Source organism: Rissa tridactyla, chromosome 4 (genome assembly GCF_028500815.1).
Source record: "Rissa tridactyla isolate bRisTri1 chromosome 4, bRisTri1.patW.cur.20221130, whole genome shotgun sequence".
Taxonomy (NCBI): Eukaryota; Metazoa; Chordata; class Aves; order Charadriiformes; family Laridae; genus Rissa; species Rissa tridactyla.
Window position 1 is genome coordinate 7,367,116 of NC_071469.1, and position 22,215 is coordinate 7,389,330.

The following is a 22,215-nucleotide window of genomic DNA, read 5'->3' on the forward strand; positions in this document are numbered from 1 at the left end:
GCGGGATTGGCTTCAGATTGTCCTTTTGAAAAGCTTTTACAGTTACAAGGCAATGGAGTCAACAGGCTTTGGCAGAGCCCTGATGACCAGAGTGAGGGAGGAACCCCGGCCTTACCTGGAGTAGTTTGTGTCTTGGGGGGAGGAAGGGAAGCGAACTGCTAAGTAACCAAGATTTATCATCGAGTTGAGCTATCAGGGACTACGCTATCTTCAAAAATTTGGGGCATAAGTGTACACTAGTAATTTTGGGCCTTTTTTATCCTATTTTATCCGATTGAAGGACTGAGACACACTGACACTGATGCTCTCCAAGGGACGGATGATCTCAAAGGTCCTTTCCAACCATGAAGATTCTATGATTCTATGATTTTCAAAGATACTCTTGGTGGAGGGGAGCAAACGTACCAGCCACGGATGGGTCGCTACTTGGGACATACATCCATTGGCCACCATACCAAGACTGACCTAACAACATGATATTAACGCCTAGTACGCCAGACAGGACTTGGAAATTAATACGAAAACTTAGAAGACACCTAGGACAAAGCAACTAAACCTATTTGGCAATCGCTAATAGACAACAAAAACCTCAAAGACACAATCATCATTTTTCATAAGTAACTGCAATCCTGAATAATCGTGATCCTTTTTTTTTAACTTACCTAGTTGCATTCTGCTTGTCTAATTAGAATTACTCTTGCTATTTCATTTGAAAACATCCTCACGTTTACCTAAAATTGTCGCCGTACGTGGTTATGCTGCAGTGTGACCCACGTCTAGCGCCGGCAGCAGCTCAGACACATTATACACCTTTAATACTTTGGCAAAACAGCAACACCGAGAAATACAATTTCTTCGGGACTCCACATTTATCATGGGGATGACGGAAAAACAGCATGGCTAGTGCAGGCTCTCGGCTGCAGCAAATTACAGTCAGGAGCCTGCCCAAAAAAGAGCAAGTTTTAATACATACACCAGGGGAGGTAGCTGCGTCTCAAGCTGTCTGCTCGTGCCGAGGGACAGGCTCACTTTTGTGCTCCTCAGAATATAAAAATAATAATAAAAAAAATATCGCCCCAAATGAAATCGCAGAGGAAACTGCAAAAAGTCTTATTTTCTACTGTTTCCCCCCCACACACACTTCTCAGAAACACTTATCATACAACACCGGCCACAAAACCTACAATTTCTTAGCAATAGATCGAGGCTCTCTGGAGCCAAACTATTTGTTCTGTGTTTGTACACTGCAAAACACAATAGGATCCCGATTCCAACCCGGGACTTCTAGGCGCTGCTGCAATGCCAGCGATCCAATAAATCACTAACTTTTGCCTTTTACTTACAGGCACTTGAAGTAGGTGAAAGGGCCGGTGACTTATTTCCCCGCTGTTAGCCAGCCAGTCTCCAGCACAGATTAGATTTTATTCAGACAATGCTACTGTACCGCTGGGGCAGGGAAGCGGAGCTGCGATTAGATAAGGAGCAGGTACAGGTGGTTTTACTTACCTCTGCAAGTACACAACTCTGTAAAAGCCTCGCGCTGTTCTGGAAAACGACTTTTTGGTGACGGTGGTGGGGTATTTGGGGTTTTTTCCCCCCCTTCTATAGATCTATTTTCTAGATAGCCAAGGAGAAATCAGAAAGAAACATGGAAGAATGTACGCCTGAGTGCCTAAAACAGATGGTATGATGGAAAAAACATTCCAGTAACTTCATACAGAAACCTGGGTCACTCTTAGATAGCCGTGTTTGCCTTCTATGCTATCAAATCAGATCAACCAGCCAGGAAAATATACTATTTTAAAAACACCGGTGAAAAGAGGGGGGAGAAATTTACTTTAAAGGGAGAAAATGACTATTTAAATATCACCATGGCTCAACAGGACACATCATTTCGATGCAAGGTTTTATAGGACTGAACACGAACACCCAGCAATATTGGAATATATCCATATTACTCCAGCTTTTATATTAACAGAAGACTCTATATAGGCAAGATTTATCAATACATTATGCTATATAATTAAAGAGATACAAAGGTCATATATCCTCACATAGCATAAATCCTCGATCTGAGGATTGTTCAGTCTGGAATGAATAGATCCAGTTTCCAAAGTCTTGCAATGTGTGACAAGGCTCCTTCGTTTTTCTTTGAGGAGTGGGGAAGAAATAATTAGCATGTGCCTGAGGTGGAAGACTTTATTTAAACCGTTTTAAGCCTTTGTTACCAATAAAATACCCAATTTACTTCAAAAAAAAAAAACCACCAAACCAAAAAAACCCCCCACAAACAAAAAACCCCCCAACAAAACCCAACGAACAAAGGTGAGGGATGCAAAAAGTTTCTTCTACTTTTCCTGATTTTGTCACTCCAGACCCAAGATGGGTCTGTAAAACAACAGAAATTGTAGCACATCAATACTTCAAATTCAACGCTAACTTCATTTTTAAAGGCTACCCTGGGACATCTGGTGCTGTTTTCTTCATTTGTGTGGGGGGGGTTTTTTGTGTTTTGGGTTTTGTTTTTTTTTTTTACATGATTAGAACTAGCTACCAACTTTATCCTGAGGCACACTTTTGAATTTCAGCTGTCTTTTGTTGAGCGTGCCGTCTTAGCCTCAGACTCCCCAGGCAAAGGACAACTCCCCTAATAAAAGCCAGGACTGCTTTTCTCCAGAACCAGCTTCTAATCAGGATTTTACAAGCCAAAGGCTCACAGAACCCCACACTGCTCCGCATCCCGGGCTTCCCGGTAATTCCAATCACCAATGCAATTCCCGTGAGCGTGCACTTTGCTTTTGAGTTCGCTTAAGGCAATGGAATTTGACCCAAAACCCCTGAACACAATCCCTTGGTCTCTGCTGGCTCACTGGACTGAAACAGCTCCGTAGTACGCGGTCAACAACCAGCAAACGCCAGCAGAAGCAAGGACTCATCGTTGAGGACAAGAGGGTGACAGGAGCACCGAGTTTCATCACCTTATGCCAATATGCGGGCAGCCTCAGATACGCAGAAGTTTTGCTTTTTCAAACCAGCATTTTTGGTTTTAAATTAAGACAAAACCACGTTTTCGCATCCAGCGGCAGCCTCCAGAAGAAATGATCAGAAGAGAAGAAAATAATTTTGCAGCAAACCCCTGAAGTTGCTTCTTTCATTTAGTTTATAAGTAATTTTGGTTCTCTCCCTCCATGACTGTTTAAGGTGGGATACGAGCTTGGACAAAATACTTTTCTGGATATTTCCTGCTCCATCACAGCTGAAATCGGAAGTCAGAAACAAAGTACCTTCCACCAACTTTTTCAGTTGTTTTAAAATCAGTGAAGCCCGTAATTGCAATGAAAAACATGAAGTAGATAATCTACTGGTTTTTTAAGTTATGAAATTACATTTACGTCTCTCAGTCTTTGGTTCAGTGTCATGCTGAAATTTACAGTTTATCTCCATAAAATCTGAACCACGTTTAGCCGAACGGAGATAGTTCGTGCATAAGTCAGATCATGGAAATTATTTGATTTTAAAATAAAATTGAAAGTGTGTTTTGATTTCCAGTTCACGTGTTATCAATCCTCTACACATCAAATAAAAATATTCATGTAAGTATTTTTGCGTATATTCTGCATATATGTCCATATATTACCTACATTTAAAAAAAAAAAAAAAAGCCTTTTTACATTGAGAACTGAAGCATTTTCTCCCACCTTTATCTCAGTTCCTAACTCCAGGCACATTTTTCTGAGGAGCTGATAACCTTACAAGGTCTTTAAAGAAGGAATTACAGAAATTCAACATCCCGCTACTTGAGATACTTGCTTCAAACCATTCAAAGATAGTATCTGACTCAGAACAATGCCCATAATGTAAGTTTATGCAGCTGAGACCTGGGAGGTCTCAAAACCGCAGAGGGTTCAAGGTATTATACATACTTTATGGCATGCTGATTTTCATCTCCAACAAATCACAAAACATTAGGATAGAAAAGGGAAGATCCATAAGCAACCAGGAGGACAAACTAGTAACAGATTCAAAGTTTTTCTCTTTGGACAGCCACACGCGTGCAGGGTGTTTATGTTATGCCCTAGAGATTATAAACACCCAATTACCGCAATCTGTGAACAGCACTCAAAATGGAAAGTTGGAAAAAAGACCCACGCAAACACAATGCACGTGAAATTTAACTTTTATTGTTGTGTTGATAAAACCCAAAGATCCCTCACAGCAGCAACAGATGCAGAAGTTACCTGCAGAAAGGATACCTCTCTTCTTAATCTGTTTGCAAACCCAAGTACGCCAAGTGTGGAGCGACTGCATATTGACACAGTACAGGCACTGCTCAGTAGTAACAGAGATCAAGTTTCTTGGCATATTTCAATCCCATCCTTCCCTTAATATCGTAGGGTTTTCATAGAATTAAAGTAGTTAATGAGCTGCCTGTTTATTGGATTATTTTTTTTTTGTTGTAGAATTTTAAAACTTTTTATTAAATTCTACACATAGAATTTATATGCACAGATATACCTCCCCACGTTTTGTAGTAGTTGGCAAGCCGTACCCAAATGCTACAGTTCAGAATGAAATTGCTACTGCATTTAGCAGCTCTAGCTGCACTAGAGTAAATATTTCTGTAGAGTAACAAAACACACCTCTTTGTTCAGTAACACAAGGGATACAGGTTTTAAAATGCACATTCCTATCTTGTATCCATACCTTTCTTTAATATATATATTTATATATAGCTCTAAACCAAATCTCTACTATTTTACAATTAAATTAAAACACATCCACAATTGGTATAACTAGTGATTTTGGTCTCAATACTTTAAACATTAGTTGTTCCACAAAAATATACAATTCAACGACATGGTTGCATCAGTCACATGAGGCCTTTTGAAAGAGGCCTATGACACAATCAACCATGCAATTCAGTGCTCAGTGTCATCTGATAAATATTTATACTGCATTTTCCAGCTATCAGTATCTTCAAAAATCCAAATTTCTCTTTGCAGGCTTACCATGCTTACATACATGCAGAAAGCAGTCACATTTCTCACTTGCCTGGAGCAATCACATTATTTTTCTTTTCCAATAGATCAACTGACAAAGCACAAACTTCATGCTGCCATTTTTAGGTCGCTAACCTTTTCCTTTCTTTCACATACTGAATTATTTCACAATGGACCGTACTGCTCCATGTGAAAAGACTAGGGATTAGCCACATAGTAAGAACTGCACTTTTCAGTTTAAGCCTCTAAGAATCAAATTACTAACAGTCAATTAGGATGCACTCATAGCTGCCGTACAAGTGAACAGACACCCAGTAGACAATCAAGTTAATTCTAGATACATAACCAAAGGTGAAGCTTTAAAACAAAACAAAACAAAAAAAGAACCCCAAACCTAAACTACACAAGCAGAGCCTCAAACCTGGTAGATTCCAGGAATTGGACCTCTGTCCAGAAAAAGTTTCTTCAAAACGGCACACAAAACCCGTGCCACCGTCAACTACGCTTGAAATAAGACATTAATCTCTTATACCTGGAGAGTTCCTTATTACCACCACAGCACCATTCCATGTAAAGTTTTACAGCAATGGTGATGTAGCACTTCCCTGGCAGAAAAAAGAATCCCCCAAGTCAGGAGCAGTCAGTAATAAAACCCCAGACGAGTTCACGTGTCAGGGTAACCTGGCATAGAAGCCTCAAAACATTTTACTCTTATAAAAGTAATAATAATTTAGGTACTAACTATTCCAAGACCATCAGTCTGTAGATAAGACTACAACAGAACACACTAAAAACACAAGAGAGGTATGACAATTAAGATGAATGTTTCTTTTAAACAGCAGAAAGTCAGGGAAACATCTGGAATTCTTTTGCACTGCATTAATATATCTTCTGTTTTTGAATATAAAAATACATCTAGAGAGTCAATCCAGAACTGCACACACAATTGCATTTTTCCCCTTAACTGCTTCAAAATTAGTACAAAATAATATAAGTTACAGGAATGATTGTTTCAAATCTGTAAATGTCAGCTATTACAAAATCATTATATGAGAACACCAACTGTAAATTATTTACAGGCGAGGTAATACTATTTCCAGAGTAACGAATTACAATTTAGCAGAAGTGTAAAAATAATGTACTCACCAAAACATTACAAAATCTGGTATCATTATCAGCTACACAGTAGATCATGATTAGGTTTTGTAGTTGATATACAACATATTCTTAAGAAAAGTGCCAAAATACTGCTACATAAGAATCTTTTTTTCAAAAATCATTCAGCAAAAAAACCTGCAGATTCTATGTTAAGTAATGCCAAAAGAAAAGAGGAAAAAAGGGATGCCGATTGTACATCTTATTAAACGCCCTTGAAAAAAAAATCTCTAAATTCACTTTCATGCTTAAGGGTCTGATATCAAAGAGACCTATTAAAAAAATCAATAGAAATATCAACATATATGCTTTTATATATGCTTTTTCGGGGTATCTTAGGCCATTTTAGAAGTACACATTCCTCTTAAACTGTGAAACACATGGGGACTGAAAACATTCTAAAAACAGCTGAACTGCCGAGGGCTGCTGTGATCAGTGGCACAAAGTCCAGCTGGACGCCAGTCACTACTGATGCACCCCAGCGGTCCGTACTGGGGTCCATACTCTTTAACATTTTCATTAATAACATGGGCGACGGGACAGAGCACACTCCCAGCGAGCCATTCAAAGGGACCTCAGCAGGCTGGAGAAACGGGCAAAGAATCATCTCAGGAAGTTCAGCGAAGGAAAGTGCAAAGTCCTACATCTGGGGAGGAATAACCCCAAGCACCAGTACAGGCTGGGGGGACAACCAGCTGCAAAGCAGCCTTGCAGAGAACGATCCCAAGCTGCCTGCGAGCCACCACGTGCCCTTGCGGCAAAGAAGCCCAGCAGCCTCCTGGTCTGCATTAGGAAGAGCAGTAAGTTGAGGGAGGGGATTCTTCCCCTCTGCTCAGCCCTCGTGAGACACAACTCAAGTGCTGGGTCCAGTTTTGGGCTCCCCAGTTCAATATGTACAAGATTGAGTCCAGAGAAGGGCCACAAAGGTCGTTAAAGTGATTGGAGCACCTGACAGACAAGGAGGAGCTGAGAGAACTGGGATTGTCTAGCCCGGAGAAGAGAAGGCTCAGGGGTGATCTTACCAACATGTGTAAATGCTGGATAGAGAGAAGTGAAAAAAAGCCACAACCTTCTCAGGAGCATCCAGTGACCGGACAAGAGGCAATGGGCACAAATAGAAATACAGGAATCTCCACTTAAACATAAGAATGGACCTTTGTAGTGTGAGGGAGATCAAAACACTAGAACAGGTTGCCCAGAGGTCTTCTGGAGTCTCCACCTTTGGAGATGGTTAAAAACCCAGCTTGTCACAGTCCTGAGCAACCTGCTCTAGCTAACCCTCCTCTGAGCAGGGGGGTTAGACGAGATGATCTCCAGGAGTCCCTCCAAACTCAATCATTCTGTGATTCTATGAAAAGGACAGGGTCTTTTGTAGCCCAGGCACTGGATCAACTGAGTCACAAAGCAAACTATAAAAATGTAAATGGAATATATTTCTCTTTAAGTTATTGCATACAATGTTAATTTTGCTGCCTGCGTTTTGCTGATCTCATTTTTTCAAATCTTGACTCCATTTCTTCCAGGACCTTTGGTGTATATCGCACAACTAATTTAACTTTTCCTTGAGCGGCCTTCAGCAGTTCCACTGCTTTTTCATGGTGTTCGCCTTCGACGCTCTGCAAAGCATAAACCATGAAGTACAGGATTAGTAAAGACACACACTGAAAACAGATATTTTTCATTTTTTTAACAACGTCTATGTAATGAAATATTGAAGTATTTATTCTAGTTTGAAGACCACACAAGGACAATGTCACCCAAGTTCAGGATTTACTCTTCAGCAAATCAGTAAAGAGGAGACGATAAATATACTAATTAGTATTAACAAAGGAGTAGTGCAAAACTTTTGGTTAGGTTTACGCTGAACAATTAAATTCTGTATTCACATACAGTAAGCACAACAAGAATAACATTAGGCAATTATGAAATTATACTTAAAAATCAGTAACTTCAGGAGGACACTTATTTAAAACTCAAGATTGTTTTTCTTTTTTTTGGCATGCATTCTAAATTCAGCTTTCACCCTCAATTTGCCTAATAACTTGCCACAGACCCCTGCAAGATAGCTGCCTTCTTGACCTTATCCTGTGTTATGACAAGGCAAACCAGTGCATACTGGGCACCTGCACCACAGCAGCTAACATGCAGTGTGCCGCTTATCTCAGTGCTCCCCACGTCTCTCACTAAATGCAAGGTATTCAAGTTAATTTCCTCTAAACTGATTAAGAATAGCCTAACCCAACTCAGTAAGAACAGAATAAAAATACTTTCCTAAAACAACTCTAAGAATTTATTAGGGTTATATTAGACTCATCTAATAACACATTTTAAGCAACAGTCCTCAACAACTGCATCCAAACATACATTCCTGGACAACATATATTTTATCAGCAAAACTTATTTCTCCCAAACTTATTAAACACAATGATGGGACTACCCCAAGCCTACCTCCCACTGGTGCTATTAGAAGCTAGAAGGCAGGTGATGTACCTGTTGATTGGAGGGTTTCCCCGTTACTATAAAGTTACTTACAGAAAGAAAGACAACAGTTAAAAAAACCCAAGTTATTTCTCTTCTATCAGACTTAGACAACACATATATTTGAATATGTTCCTTTTTTGTTATTCAAGTGGATGTGTAGGCTGTTCTGTTTAAAACTGGTAGTAAAAGGTTTGTAAAGTTCTACGTTTAATTATATCAAAACACCTACAATTCTGCGGTACACTCCAGATCTCCCAGCTGAAAAAAAATAAAGTGGTTTTATGGCACATTCACTGCAGTCTTGGCAGTGGCTTTTTTTTTTTCTTAAATAATTAGAAGTTACAAGAAAATGCCTGTCATGTATTAAGATGACATGATTCCATCTGTAAACATCAGAAGATGATTCTTCTGAGACCACATTAGCATTCTCAACAGTACTTTATGCATTCACTCACTATATTCTTACAATGGCTATATGTATTTATACGTGTGCATGCACACACGCACACACAGAGCCATTGTTAGCTGTACCAGCTGTTTGATGACCAAGTTCAGTTTTGGGTGGAGCCGTGGTTTTGTTTTCTTTAAGAGGGTCTGTGGGTGAGGAAGGCCTCATCTGAAGACAGTTCTACACCTGTCCCTCAATGCTTCAAAATAACAGGAAGGCTAGGCCAAGGACAGTTGCGTCACTATGGCCATGACTTCTCTTGTGACTCCTGAAAAGGACAGCTGGACTGCCAGGTAATAGTCAGGAGCTAAGTATATCAGAGATTTGTGCTAGCAGGGCCTTCCCAGAGTACAGACACCCAGTAAGTCCCAATTCCTTTCATGTGTGAAAAAAAACCCCTTGGGCTAAAGGGCATAAGATTTAGTTCGACCCTCAGTCTTAAAATAAAATTGAGTTTGCAGATGTAATGGTGAAAACATTAATTTTAAGCTAGCATACAGCTTCTCTGTAAATAAAAGCAATGGTTTGAGAGATATTTACGTGCATTTGACTAACAGCTGCCATAAGTCAAAGCCTGTCCATAGCCTCCTCTTTCCAGTCACCCTGTGTTTTGCTTTTTGCATTCTAACTCTTCAGAAGAGGATACTTATTAAAAATAAATATCCACAACAGCACTTTAGACATATACTCCTTAAAATATGCTAGAAAGCCTCTATTTATGAAGCTTAGTACGCTTAAGTGGAAGGAAAAAAAATTAACAACTGAAGATAATAACACCTCGTAGAGCCGTCTTATTACCACTTCCATTATGCAGTAGCATTTTCATTGGGATAATAAGAATCTGGTCAGTCTAACGCAACATAGCATAATTTACTACTTACCTTAGAAGGTGCAGGAAACTATATTAATTAAAATCTGCATTGTGAAACTTTGATGAAGGAGGAAGCCATAGTGGCAGTTACTATTCCACAAAACAATACTTTGACTAAATTTATACAACCCCTCAGAATCTGAATTACTGACATAAATAGTATCGTTCCCAGATGAGATAGATAATCAAAGCATAATCCTAGATCTCTCAGTGCACACAACTCTACAGAAACCTAGGCAAGTTGCTCTTGCAAGGACAAAACCAAACTATTTTGCCAAGATTAAAAGAGGACATCGAGCTTGTGCCATGTATATTCTCTGTGTGCCCCCAAGTGGAAACAAGTAGTTATTGCTACATAAAGTGAAAACCAATTCCTACCACTCCGTTTACAGAAAGCAGCTGGTCTCCACGCTTCAGGCCTCCATGTCGATCAGCTATACCGCCAGGGATAATTCGAGAGATATAGATTGGAGAGTTTTGTTCTTTGCCTCCCATAATGTTGAATCCAAGACCTTCTTCAGTTTTGGGTAGTTCAACCACTCTGGGATGGGAATGACCTTCACTAGCAGCAAATGCAGCTACAGTGGCCTGTAAGAAACAAGATTTTCCTATTTATAAGAAATTAAATATAGACACCTTAGCTAGACACAGTGAGCAGGCTGAAAAAGTATTTTTATCTCTGAGACCTTAAATATGAAGACAAATGAGATTAATTTCCTAGATACCAACACTAGTATGAAAAATTTACAACTCCCAGAATAAAATTAAAACAGAAAAACTTAAAAATAACAAGTCTTTTGTTACACCTTTTAATAACCCATTAAGCTTATCCATTTTATCAGACTTCCAGATAATATCCGTCTGAATTTTAAATAATCTTCTTCTGCTTCTAAAGTAACAAACTACTGCATTTTACACAAGTTATAGTTTGGCTTTTACCTTTGCTGTTGCATTAGCTCTAACTTCTGGGCTACTGCTGATATCCACAGTTTCATATACGTGTTCATACACCTTTAGAGACAAAACAGTTTAAGTATGGGGAAAACAGGTACTTTTCTGCTTACATAATATAACAAAATATCAGATACAACTCAAAAACGTGTAAACTAAAAACTACATACCTCTAATAAGAAGTTACTCCCTGATTCGCTACAAGGTGTCAAGTGACAAATCTACCACCCTATGAAGAAACAACTCTCTTGACATCTTTATTACTCAGTTAATCCATGCATATCCAGGTTTCAACCTAAATCTTCCCTCCTTCTACAGCATTCAGACATCACCATGAAATGCTTAGGGCTAGCCTAACACACCTGACTGGAGACACGGATGACTATCTTCTCATGTTTGATTCAAGCTGGAACTCTTCAATAAGGACACATGCAAAAATCACTTAGAGGATAGCTCTTCAAATCTCTCCTGACAACCCATCCCTGCCTGCAAAACCCCAAATTTTTCTTCAACTGATGCAACTAATTGAATATATTAAGAAAAATAAAAGTATTGAAAACATAGAGACAAGTAAGAATACTAACGCTAAGATAGTGCTTACTCTGAGGGCTAAGCCACATCCTCCTATCTACCTGGCAATTATTTGGACTTGCTAAGAAATAAACACACTGTCCTTGATAGGATGAAAACATTAAGATGACACCTGTGTCTACAAACAGATGTTTTAACTCATTCCAGGTGTTATCATCAGTGGTAGCATCAACAGCAAAAGAAAGGCAGATTAAATCACCTAAAAATCTCCAGAAGAGAATCTGTAACGTGGTGCAAGGCAATGTGTATTTGGCTTACAAGAAACAGAGGCAATTGATACTTTGTCCATTTTTACATTCATAGAACCATAGAATGTTGGAAGGGACCTTTAAAGGTCATCTAATCCAACCCCCCTGCAGTAAGCAGGGACATCTTCTAGGCTCAGAGCCTCATCCAGCCTGGCCTTGAATGTCTCCAGGGATGGGGCATCCACCACCTCTCCGGGCAACCTGGGCCAGTGTCTCACCACCCTCATTGTAAAGAACTTCATCCCAATGTCTAATCTAAACCTGCCCTGCTCTAGTTTAAACCATTGCCCCTCATCCTATCGCTACATGCCCTCGCAAACCGCCCCTCCCCAGCTTTCTTATAGGCTCCCTTCAGGTACTGGAAGGCCACTATAAGGTCTCCCTGGAGCCTTCTCTTCTCCAGGCCGAAAAACCCCAACTCTCTCAGCCTGTCTTCACACGAGAGGTGCTCCAGCCCACTGATCATCTTCATGGCCCTCCTCTGGACCCGCTCCAACAGGTCCACATCCTTCTTGTGCTGAGGATCTTGTGCTAGCAGACAGTAAAGACAGACTCTCAAAATAACCTCTAAAAAGTTATTTGCTCCTGAGCCATTATTTAATACACCTATGCTATTCCAAATTATTTTCTTTTGAACTTTAAAAGTGAGCCTTGTTTTATTAAGGTATTTATTGTTGTAAATCAAATTCAGCTTTTAGAAAGAAAATCAGATTATTGCACTGAGCACAAAAAGGAAAAAGTAAAACGTACTGTTTTTTCACTCAAGACAACTGCTTACGTCAAGTTAACTTACCTCCCTTACAGCATTACAGAATTCACTTTGAAGGACCCTTTGCAATGCCTGCAGCTTTTGTGGTGGCACTTCTCCACTTCTCTGCAATTTTTCCAGCAACTCAATTGCTCTGCAGATGTCTACAGAAAAATAAAGCACTATTAATGAGGAATGATTAAGAAAATTCAAGTGGTGATTTGTTGTTTGTTTTTTTTTTAACTTAAGTTAATGGAGCAGCATGTGTGCACTTGTATACACCTTAAAACTATGTATTAGTTTCCTTTCTCCCATAAAACTATGTATCTACAAAATGTTACAATAAAACACTGTACTTTCAGACAATTTAAGTCAACCACAGCAACCCAACCCTGTAAAATATCTGGAGGTATCACTGCCATATGCATTTTACAAAGACAATGTGATTTTTCCTTGAAGTTTAAATCAGACTGAAGTATTTAATAGGTATATACAGTATCATCGTTTCATATGCTTACTTCATAATTTACCTACTGCACAGATAACATTTTGTTAAAACCACCTAGAATATTGTCAAATATATTATCTAACATTCCTTTTAAATTAAAAAAATCAGTTCAACAAGAGTACATTCAATATTTCCCCTACAACAGGGCTGAGAACTATCTGGTCTATTCCCTCCCGCCTCCCCCAAAGTGCTTAGAAAAACAACCAAATTCCTTTTGATGTTCTCAGTTGAGAGAGAATATCTCTGTAGTCTAGAACCCTCAACCCCAAACCTCTTCGTTCGTTCCTAGAAATTTGTTCCTAAGAACTCGCGTTGTGCATATAAATGCAGATGCTGCTTTGTGAAACTGAACTCCCTGTGAAAGATTTGATTCCCGACCAGTGCAGCTCAAGACAGGCATCAAACGCTATGTGACATGCTCCTGGCAGCTCTACAAGAGCAAAATACATTCATATCCCTCACTTGTATTTCCAAAGTGTTACATTAGTGATGACTCTGAATCACGCAAGTCCTGGAACAGAAGTAGAACAGTCTCTCAGAAAAGCAGATAGAAAGGATTACCTTCATTATCACAAAGGCAAAGAAGCAGTGATTAATCTACTATATAAATAAGGCACAGTATTATTTTAGAAAAGGATGAAGTCTGGGACACTGCTATATCCCAAATGCATTACTTCCTTTTTTCTGTAATTAACCTTTAGGCAATCATTTTTCATGTGGATTCACGTCTACTCAATGGTGTGACGTCAGCACAGATGATGTGCAATAGCCACAAACTTTTCCTGAAGGCTGAGTGTAAAGAGAGAGAATTTACGTAACAGTGGGGTGTTTACAGAGATTTTACAGAAGACAGTGGGGTGTATGTTCTGAAATTGAGGTGAAGTGCACCGTCAGGAGACAACCAACTGCGATGTTCTGTCCACTCCTGTGAATTATCAGATGTATCTTACTGACTACTACACTGAGATTGGGTGGCATGGTCAATTAAACAAGGTACGAATTAACCTCACAGACTGGTCATCCACAGACTGGAAACAAATCCTTCATGGAAAAACATCCAACTATTACCGCTACAGCCACAAGACACAAATTGTTTCAGATGAGAGTTAAGGTTTCTATGTGCCATGAGAACTTGGCAGGTTTTGGCAAGCATTTCCAAGCTTTACAAGCATCAGTTATCTAACGCAAAGAAATATCAAAACCTAAATTTCAAAACCTATTACTAATCCCAAGTCTACAATGAACTCATTTCACACAGGCATGCATATTTGCTATTTGTACCACTAAAAAATGAAAACAATGCTTCTCAAGCTTTTAATTTCCTAACACTCATTTTGTATTTCATTTAACTTACAAAATAGCTGGTGAAAATAAAGATTCTAGATGTGATTGTTTATTAATCTTTAAATCTTTTTATGATGCAAAATCACCAACATCCTTAGTAATCCTTGTGTTTAGCAATAGCAGAACACAATATCTTAATTTCATGAAGTCTTGCACTGAACAGCCTGAAGTAGAATGATCAACAAATGGTAATAGCAGCACTTCCAATCCTGCAACACTCCATATCCTCATGATAAAAGTCTAGTAAGTCTGTAAATTACATTACAGCTCTCATTTAAATATTTGCAGATGTTTGCAAACAAACGGCTATTTCATGCACATAAACAATACAGTTCTAGGCAGTCATTCTCAAGCCTGTGGTCCATGAACCTCATTAAGCTGTAGGGTGCATGAACTCGTTGTCTAACAGGTTGATTAGGATACTGCAGGAAATTCTGAAGGGTGATAGCAATCTACTGATCCAAGAAGTAGCTGCAGAAATCAAGACTCCAGAATTCCATTTGCTAATTTCTCCTTTTTTTTTTTTTTTTTTGACTTCCATGTTTCACCAATAAACTAGATATATTTCCTACCTGGATCTCCTAACAGGCTAAATGCTTAACTACATAGCATTTTATACCCTAAGGTAAAATTGGTTAGTTTGGGAACTGGCTATGTCTTTCATAAAGCGCAGAGCAAGAGCACAGAATCAGCTTGTCAAAAAGTGACTGGGATATGGTGAACTGGACTCCTTTTAGGTGAAACTAAAGCAGAAGATGCACTTTAATTAAAAAGGGCTTGAAGACCAAAGGCCAACCTGCTGCTGTAAAGCAAAAGCCCAAAGCAGACAAACACAGCATGAAAGCTGGGTCCTCAGCACTCTACAGATCCCCTTTTATCACACTGTACCTCTTGCTCAGGTAGACAGAATCACAGAATCATAGAATGGTTTGGGTTGGAAGGGACCTTAAAGACCACCTAGTTCCCCTGCCATGGGCAGGGGCACCTTCCACCAGACCAGGTTGCTCAAAGCCCCATCCAGCCTAGCAGTGGAACCCACTGTAAATCAGATTCAGCTTTTAGAAAGAAAATCAGATTATTGCACAAACAAAACAACTTTTTCCCCAACAGTTGTTTTGTTTTATCCTGTTGACAGGATCCCATTACACCAGCCTGAACATGAAATTAGCGTAACTTTCTCCTACTGAACTGCATTAGGCAACGTTAGTCAAAAGCTGAAGATTCAATCTCTCCCAGCAATACTGCTCCGGAAACGAACTAGTTTAGCTGGGAACAAGTGGTAAAACAGACTTTCTCTTCAAGAAAAGATTGCTAACTACTCTGTTGATGTAATTGGCTTTCTCCTGAACTACTGCTTGGGATACGATCAGCTGAAAGCTGTCTTCGACTACGGTTCGGCCAACTGTTCAGCACCAGAGACTGAAATGAACACTACAGAATTGTTTCAGGATGGATTTCAACAAGGATCGATGTAGAAATAACTCCAGAAGTAGGTGATTAAAAACACCCATAAAACTCATTGTAAAACGGAATACACACATAACTAAGAAATAGATTTTCTTTTAACCTTTTCATCCCTTTTGTATCAGTTGCCTGTTCTTCACAAATAACTTTTTGTGATGATGGGATACTACATTGAAGTCCTAAAAAAAGAGACACATTGAAACTAAAAGAACGAGGAAAAAAAAGCCAGCAAGATGCCACCACTCCAAGCATATGTGTGAACAAAACACAGAAAAAGGGAATCTGCTGTGTCCTCATAGATACTCCTGATTAACCACCTCCGCTGCTTATGTTCAAATAGTCTGGATTCCTAAGGTGTATGCAGAGTTATCACACATCACCACTGAACCATAACAATAACTTCAAAATGTTAAATATTGCTTTATCCCTGCCCTCTGGTGAATGTGGGGGGTGGTGCTTGCAACACAGCTTGGAGGAAAGAACAGACAGGGAGAATTTTCAATTGCCCTCATTGTAAGCATATGGTAACCATTTTACATCAGCTCATTTTCTACACTATTCTCTCTTTTCTTATGCTACATGCCAACGTTAGTGATGTTCACTTTCAAGCTGATGATGATTCATAATCAGGTTATCTGCAGTTAACCCCACACAATTAACAGAGGTTATTCATGTCTGTAAATAAAGCTCTTGCTTTTGTAGGTCTGTTATACTGTGCTCCCTTCTTCTTCTTTTCTTAAAAAGACCAATATACCAGAAGACTAAATAGCTCCTTTGTTCCACTGATCCCTAAGTAACTCTGCAGATTTGTTTGTTTTCAGGCATAGAGCATAGTGGCAGGATAAAGAGGTAGAGGAGGATGCTGCCTGAGGTTTAACGCCGCAGACCTACCAAGAGTAACTAATCCACTGTGAAAGCAGCTGCCCTAATTAACAAGCTCTGTAAATGGGGAGGGTAGATGAGCTGCAGAGTGGGAAGCAAAGTCCTTACATAAGTCACTATTTACAGGCCTTCTCTCACACATCAGAAGTGGAATGGGAAGGAGGGTTAGGCAAACAGAAAAACTTAGTTCTGTGGTAGGTAACATGTGATAGTACTAAACACACTAAAGTGGATGTATACAGTGTGTTACACATCTACAAAAAAGCATCTAGCTCTGTGAGCAAAGGTGGTGGTCCCCACAGGACGGCAGTGGGAAAACAGTCAATTCATCCAATCAACTACACTCCACTTAATTGCCTTCCTTCCAAGAACAGGACTTCTCATAGTCAGTATTCTTTTCTCATTTAAATTCCATTTTCCCCATCCCAGTTTTCCTAATGTATATGATTGGTTTATTAGTCCGTATTTGTTACACAACCATGTGTTCACTGAGCTACTGCGGACTTTGCACAGTTCTGAAGAACCACCCTGAAAGAAATCTATCACAGTTTCTTAAAAGCCCTGGATAAAAGACACAAATGTACCACAGAAAAAATACCCAAGTAGGTTTTTTATTTTTTTCCGTTTCCTCCTAATTCTAGTTACACACTGCACAGTATTAACAACACAAAAATCAGTGTGAAAACATAAAAGTGAGAGGGTAACAGAGTTGAGCAGAACCATCAACAAGTGTACAGGGACCCCTGCCTCTGTCTGTTGTCTTCTGCCCAGCAGGTCAAGGGAAGTGATTCTGACCCTCCATTCTGCTATCATGAGACCCCCTCCTGCAGTGCTGCATCTAGCTCTGGGGCCCTCAACATAAGAAGGACATGGATGTGTTGGAGCGGGTCCAGAGGAGGCCACAGAGACCATCAGAGGGCTGGAGCACCTCTCCTATGAACACAGGCTGAGAGAGCTGAGTTTGTTCAGGTTGGAGAAGAGAAGGCTCCAGCGAGAACTTACAGCAGCCTTCCAGTACCTAAAGGGGGCCTACAAGAAAGATGGGGAGGGACTTCTTTTATCAGGGAGTGTATCGATAGGACAAGGGGTAATGGTTTTAAACTGAAAGAAGGAAGGCTTAGATTAGCTATTAGGAAAAAATTCTTTACTGGAAGGGTGGTGACACAGTGGCCCAGGTTGCCCAGAGAAGCTGTGGATGCCCCTTCCCTGGAGCTATTCAAGGCCAGGCTGGATGGGGCTTTGACTGACCTGGTCTAGTGGGAGGTGTCCCTGCCCATGGCAGGGGAGTTGGAAGTGGATGATCTTTAAGGTTCCTTACAACCCAAACCATTCTATAAGTCTGTAAAAACCGAGTATATTATTGTTGCTAAGACACAACCTAACAGATTGAACTTAAAAGCTAAGGATTCAGCTGTGTTCAAGAGTCTGTCTTCCCAAGAGAGAAAGAGAAACAAGGAGTTAGCAGGCTGCGTTCAGAGCTCGCAGAAGTGTCGACACCAGCGACGGCACAGCAGACACATCCACATAAGGGCTAGGGGGAGCGCACCCGCGGAAACCCAGCCACAAGCCGGAACGCGAGAAAAACCTTCGGGGGCCGCATGAAGAAAAGCCGAAGAAGAACCAAGTCCCACCAACAAGCTGAAAAAAACCAGAACCGGAGAAAAACATTTTCCAAGCAGCTACCGCACGGCTGCTCTCCAGCTGTCCCTAGGGCAGAGGAGCCGCTCGGGGTCGGAGGTGGCCGGATCGCCACCACCGCACGCTCTCGCCCCCTCCGCGGCACGGCGAGGCGCCGCTCCCTGAGGCCTCAGGCCGGGTGACGGGGAAGGCCGCTCCGAGGACTCGGGCCGGACCCCCGGTAACGCGCCGCAGGGCCGGGCTGGGCCAGCAGCTCCACCGCCCGAGCGGCAGAAAAAAAGCGGCGAGGAGCACCCGTCCCCCAGCTGCCGCTGCGCTCACCTCGCTCCAGCCGCACCGGCTCCCCCAGCGCCGCCATCTTCTCCTCGCCGCGGCCCGCACGGGAAGTGACGCAGCGCTGCCGGAAGGGCCGCGCGCGGGGCGGGGCTGGCCCTGACAGGGGTGAGATGGCGGGCGCGGTGGCCACAGAGGGTTTGGGTACGGTAGCAGCCGGCGGCTTCCGTGTGAGTGGCGTGGGGGCCATCGCAGCGTTTACCTCATGTGGGGCAGCGGGTCCCTGCAGAGGCCGGCAGCAGCCTGCCCGCCCGCCGGTGCCGTGGGACAGGCTCCTCTTGGCTGTGTATTCCCCAGAGGCCAGCCAAAATTATGGCAGGTTCACTGGAAAATGCCCTCTTTTTTTTTTTTTCTTTTTTTTTCTTCTCTTTTTTTTTTCTTCCTTCCCTACCCCTTAACATTCTTTACACTCTAAAAACACCGCACAGGGAGTGCGTATCTTTCTGTGCACCCCGAGTCCCCCTGTAGATGGAATATGTATATATAAATGTTGTTCTGCCTGTGTGAAATGCGAAGCACGTGCTTTACGTGTCTTGCTTGACATCCATTTAATCTGTGTATGGGCCTAATGCATTGCATTTACCTTCTGTATTAAATCAATGTAAGTGCAACATTCTCTGAGTTTTTTCTGGAAAAGAGTAGGCGGCTACTTCAGGTTATGTATTTTTATACTCTTAATTTATTCTAAGGCTATAACTCTTCATGTTTGGCTTTGATTTTGTCTGCATTTTGTATTTTTTGCTTTGAAAGAGAATAGTTCTCAACAGGGCTCCAAGTGTCTGCTAATGTGACAGTGATGTACTCCCTCCGTTCTGTGATTCATTTTAATGTCAGTTCCTCTCAGTTTGAAGGATGCTGCATGTGCGTTTCAATGAAAAGGTCATATGAATGGAATTTTGCAGGTGAATAAAATTAAATCCTCACAGACTAGTTTCCACCGAGAAAAAGCGTTTTAGCAGATGGAACCGTAGAATGTTTCTGGAATAAAATCCAGATGTTTCTATCGCAGTGATGCAGGAACTGCCATTCTGTTAGAAGTGATTGAAATTTTAAATAGCCTGCTCTGACTTTGGACAGATGAGCCTATGAAGAAAAATGAGTGTTCAGCAATATTTCATAAATCTTAAGATTTTTCCAAAAGACGTGTGATAAGAATACGTGTTTAAACATACTTCAGTAAGGTCTAAACATTCAGAAGTTAAAGCGGCTGCTTTAACTTTCCTGTAGACCCAGTGAACTGGACAATGACATTACGAGAATAAGAAAATCTGAAAAGCAAATTTCTTGTAGTGCTTCCACTGCCTACTTCATAGCACTGTCCAGCTTAAACCCTATCGCTCCATGAATTTGCACTCATTTATACCTGCAGAAAAAAAAGCACACCACCACAACATCATTTGGGTTCTAATTTGTGATCTGTGAAGAACGTTGATAATGTAATAGCTACTTGCTTTGGTTTGTTCTTTGTTTCCAAAAGGGAATTTTCTCTGATTATCTTTTACTTGAGAAAGCTAGGCCTTTTTTACAGCAGGTATTCTGTGGATAGCAGGAAAACTAGCGGGGTTACAATCTTACGAAATAATGGAAAAGAAGCAGTTGAAGGGGCCACTTACCCTCTTTGGTGTTTGCTTTTTTGTAACACCTATGGAACTCGACCAACTGGAAAATACCCGAGAAAAAGAAAACTTTGGTATAAAATTTGACATGGCTGTCCATTTTAATAAAAAAGCTAAAAGTTGGCATGTACGGCTTTTCTGTGTCCTCCAGAAGAACGAAAGAGTGACAGGCTTCATATGCCACTGGAAGAAGTGGGATGTCAGTGCAGGATCACAACAGAGAGAAGAAAAATAAGGCTAAAGATTATGTAGAAAAAGAAAAAGCATACATACCCATTTGCTTTTTCCTTTCTGAGGTAACATTTAGGCACACTGCTGTATTGTTGCAGGACTGCCAGATTTTTGCAGTAGTGTCTTAAGTTACAAAGCCAGGCGTTGCTATGTCAGAGGTATTTTAGTGCATTTTTTTTGGGTCTTAAAATACAAGAAAATGTATTTGAATTAAAGTAATAGCCACTGTGTAAGTCAGACGTCTAATCCCATCCCATCAGAAAGGAAGGAACTCCTGAGTCTAGAGCATGCTGTGTTTTTCTAAAGAAAAATTGAAAGCAGAGGTATATACTATAATATACTATAATACTGGCAGATTCAGTATTAGCATGACAAACTGTTTGTGCCATCCTAGTCCGGAAATCCCTATCCCAGTAAGCGTTTGGAGGAAAACAGGTCCCAGAAGCGATTCCCAAAGATTGGGGGGTGCCCCTCCTGAATGACTAGGTAAATGTATTTGCGCCGTAGTGGGTAAGAAGCATGAAAGATCTAAAGCATTAAACTTCAATTGATGTATTTTGCTAACTATAATGAAATTATTAGTTTAGACCCATTTGTCTGTGTCACTCAAGCTTGTGGCATTTTTACCAGAGTTACTTTACTTATTTCTTCGTTGATGAATTAGCCTAGGTGGTACCAGCTGCACTTTAATGCCACATGAAATGTTGGTGCCGCGTGCTGTCATATATGTCAGTAGGGCTTCTGGGAACGAGCACATCCTGCAGGTTTTTGTGTGTGCGGTGACACTCTAGCTTTATTTTTGAAGGATTATCAATAGTGAAGTGATATAGCCTATGTCTTTATTGGAAAATAGTTGCATTACCAATCCAAGAGAAAATGGAAATCAGTCTCTAGTGTAAGCTAACCTAAAATGAAAGGACAGTTTGTTTTAGGTGAGAGGTCTTGGTGTGTAAGAAGTTAATCCATAACCGAGTAAGACGATGAGCTTTCTTTATACATTAACTAGTAAGGTCTTAATATTGTTATGATAGCGTCTTAACAGGCAGCCAGACACGGGGCTCTTTTATTCTAGACATTAGACACAGGTGGAGGGAATGCAAATACGACAGGATGTATTCTGTGATCAGCTGGGCAAAATGCAGGAAGAAGAGTGGTTCAAGAAACTTTGTTCATTTTTTGGTTGGGCTACTGCTGGGGTGCAACGTTTGGGTTCAAGCTTCACATGAAAAAGAGACACTGTTTACAGCTGTGGAAGCAGTCATTCTTACGAACTTCTCTCACGGGGACTTTTTTTTTTTACAGGAATAGCTAGAGTTGGTTTAGCGTAAATACTTTGTTACTGGATGTGCTAAACCCAAAAAGTGATCAGAAGAGTAAGAAAATGCACACGGGTTGTGGCTAGTTTTATCTCCGTACAATTCTTTTGGTGTGTAAACTTATGTCTCGGTTCTACTCTCCCTGTGTGTTTATAGGTGTTCTTGTGTTATCAGGACCAGTCCACAGTGGTCTTGTAGCTAGGTAGTAGTTTCTTTCACATCCAGCTGGCATGAATTTAGTCACAAGGAGGGACTATAAGATCCTTTAGATGCTATAGAAAACATTGGAACATGGTTTCCTAAAATTTCATAGTCCCAATAACATCTTTAGAAGTGTGACAGTGATAATTAGTGCATTATTTTAAAGCACAGATATTACAAACCACACAC

General features: G+C 40.6%; 1 protein-coding gene across 1 annotated transcript; it reads right to left on the reverse strand.

Annotated features, from left to right (window-relative positions):
* Positions 1 to 4,161: 4,161 nt before the first annotated feature.
* LIN7C (lin-7 homolog C, crumbs cell polarity complex component) lies at positions 4,162 to 18,733 on the reverse strand. The gene is made up of 5 exons (XM_054199951.1): positions 18,651 to 18,733; positions 12,539 to 12,657; positions 10,895 to 10,966; positions 10,334 to 10,543; positions 4,162 to 7,771 (listed from the first exon to the last, which is right to left on the reverse strand). Exons 1-5 carry the CDS (start codon positions 18,685 to 18,687, stop codon positions 7,616 to 7,618), a joined length of 594 nt encoding a protein of 197 aa, XP_054055926.1. The 5' UTR covers positions 18,688 to 18,733; the 3' UTR covers positions 4,162 to 7,615.
* Between the last annotated feature and the right edge of the window lie 3,482 nt (positions 18,734 to 22,215).

What these genes read in the sequence shown, in the direction of transcription:
- LIN7C (XM_054199951.1), bottom strand. Translation starts at nt 18,687, where the DNA reads ATGGCGGCGCTGGGGGAGCCGGTGCGGCTGGAGCGAG. An exon ending in GAGCTAATGCAACAGCAAAG is followed by an intron (nt 10,544 to 10,894) that starts GTAAAAGCCAAA and finishes TGTTTCTTACAG; the next exon opens with GCCACTGTAGCTGCATTTGC. An exon ending in TGCTTTCTGTAAACGGAGTG is followed by an intron (nt 7,772 to 10,333) that starts GTAGGAATTGGT and finishes TATGCTTTGCAG; the next exon opens with AGCGTCGAAGGCGAACACCA.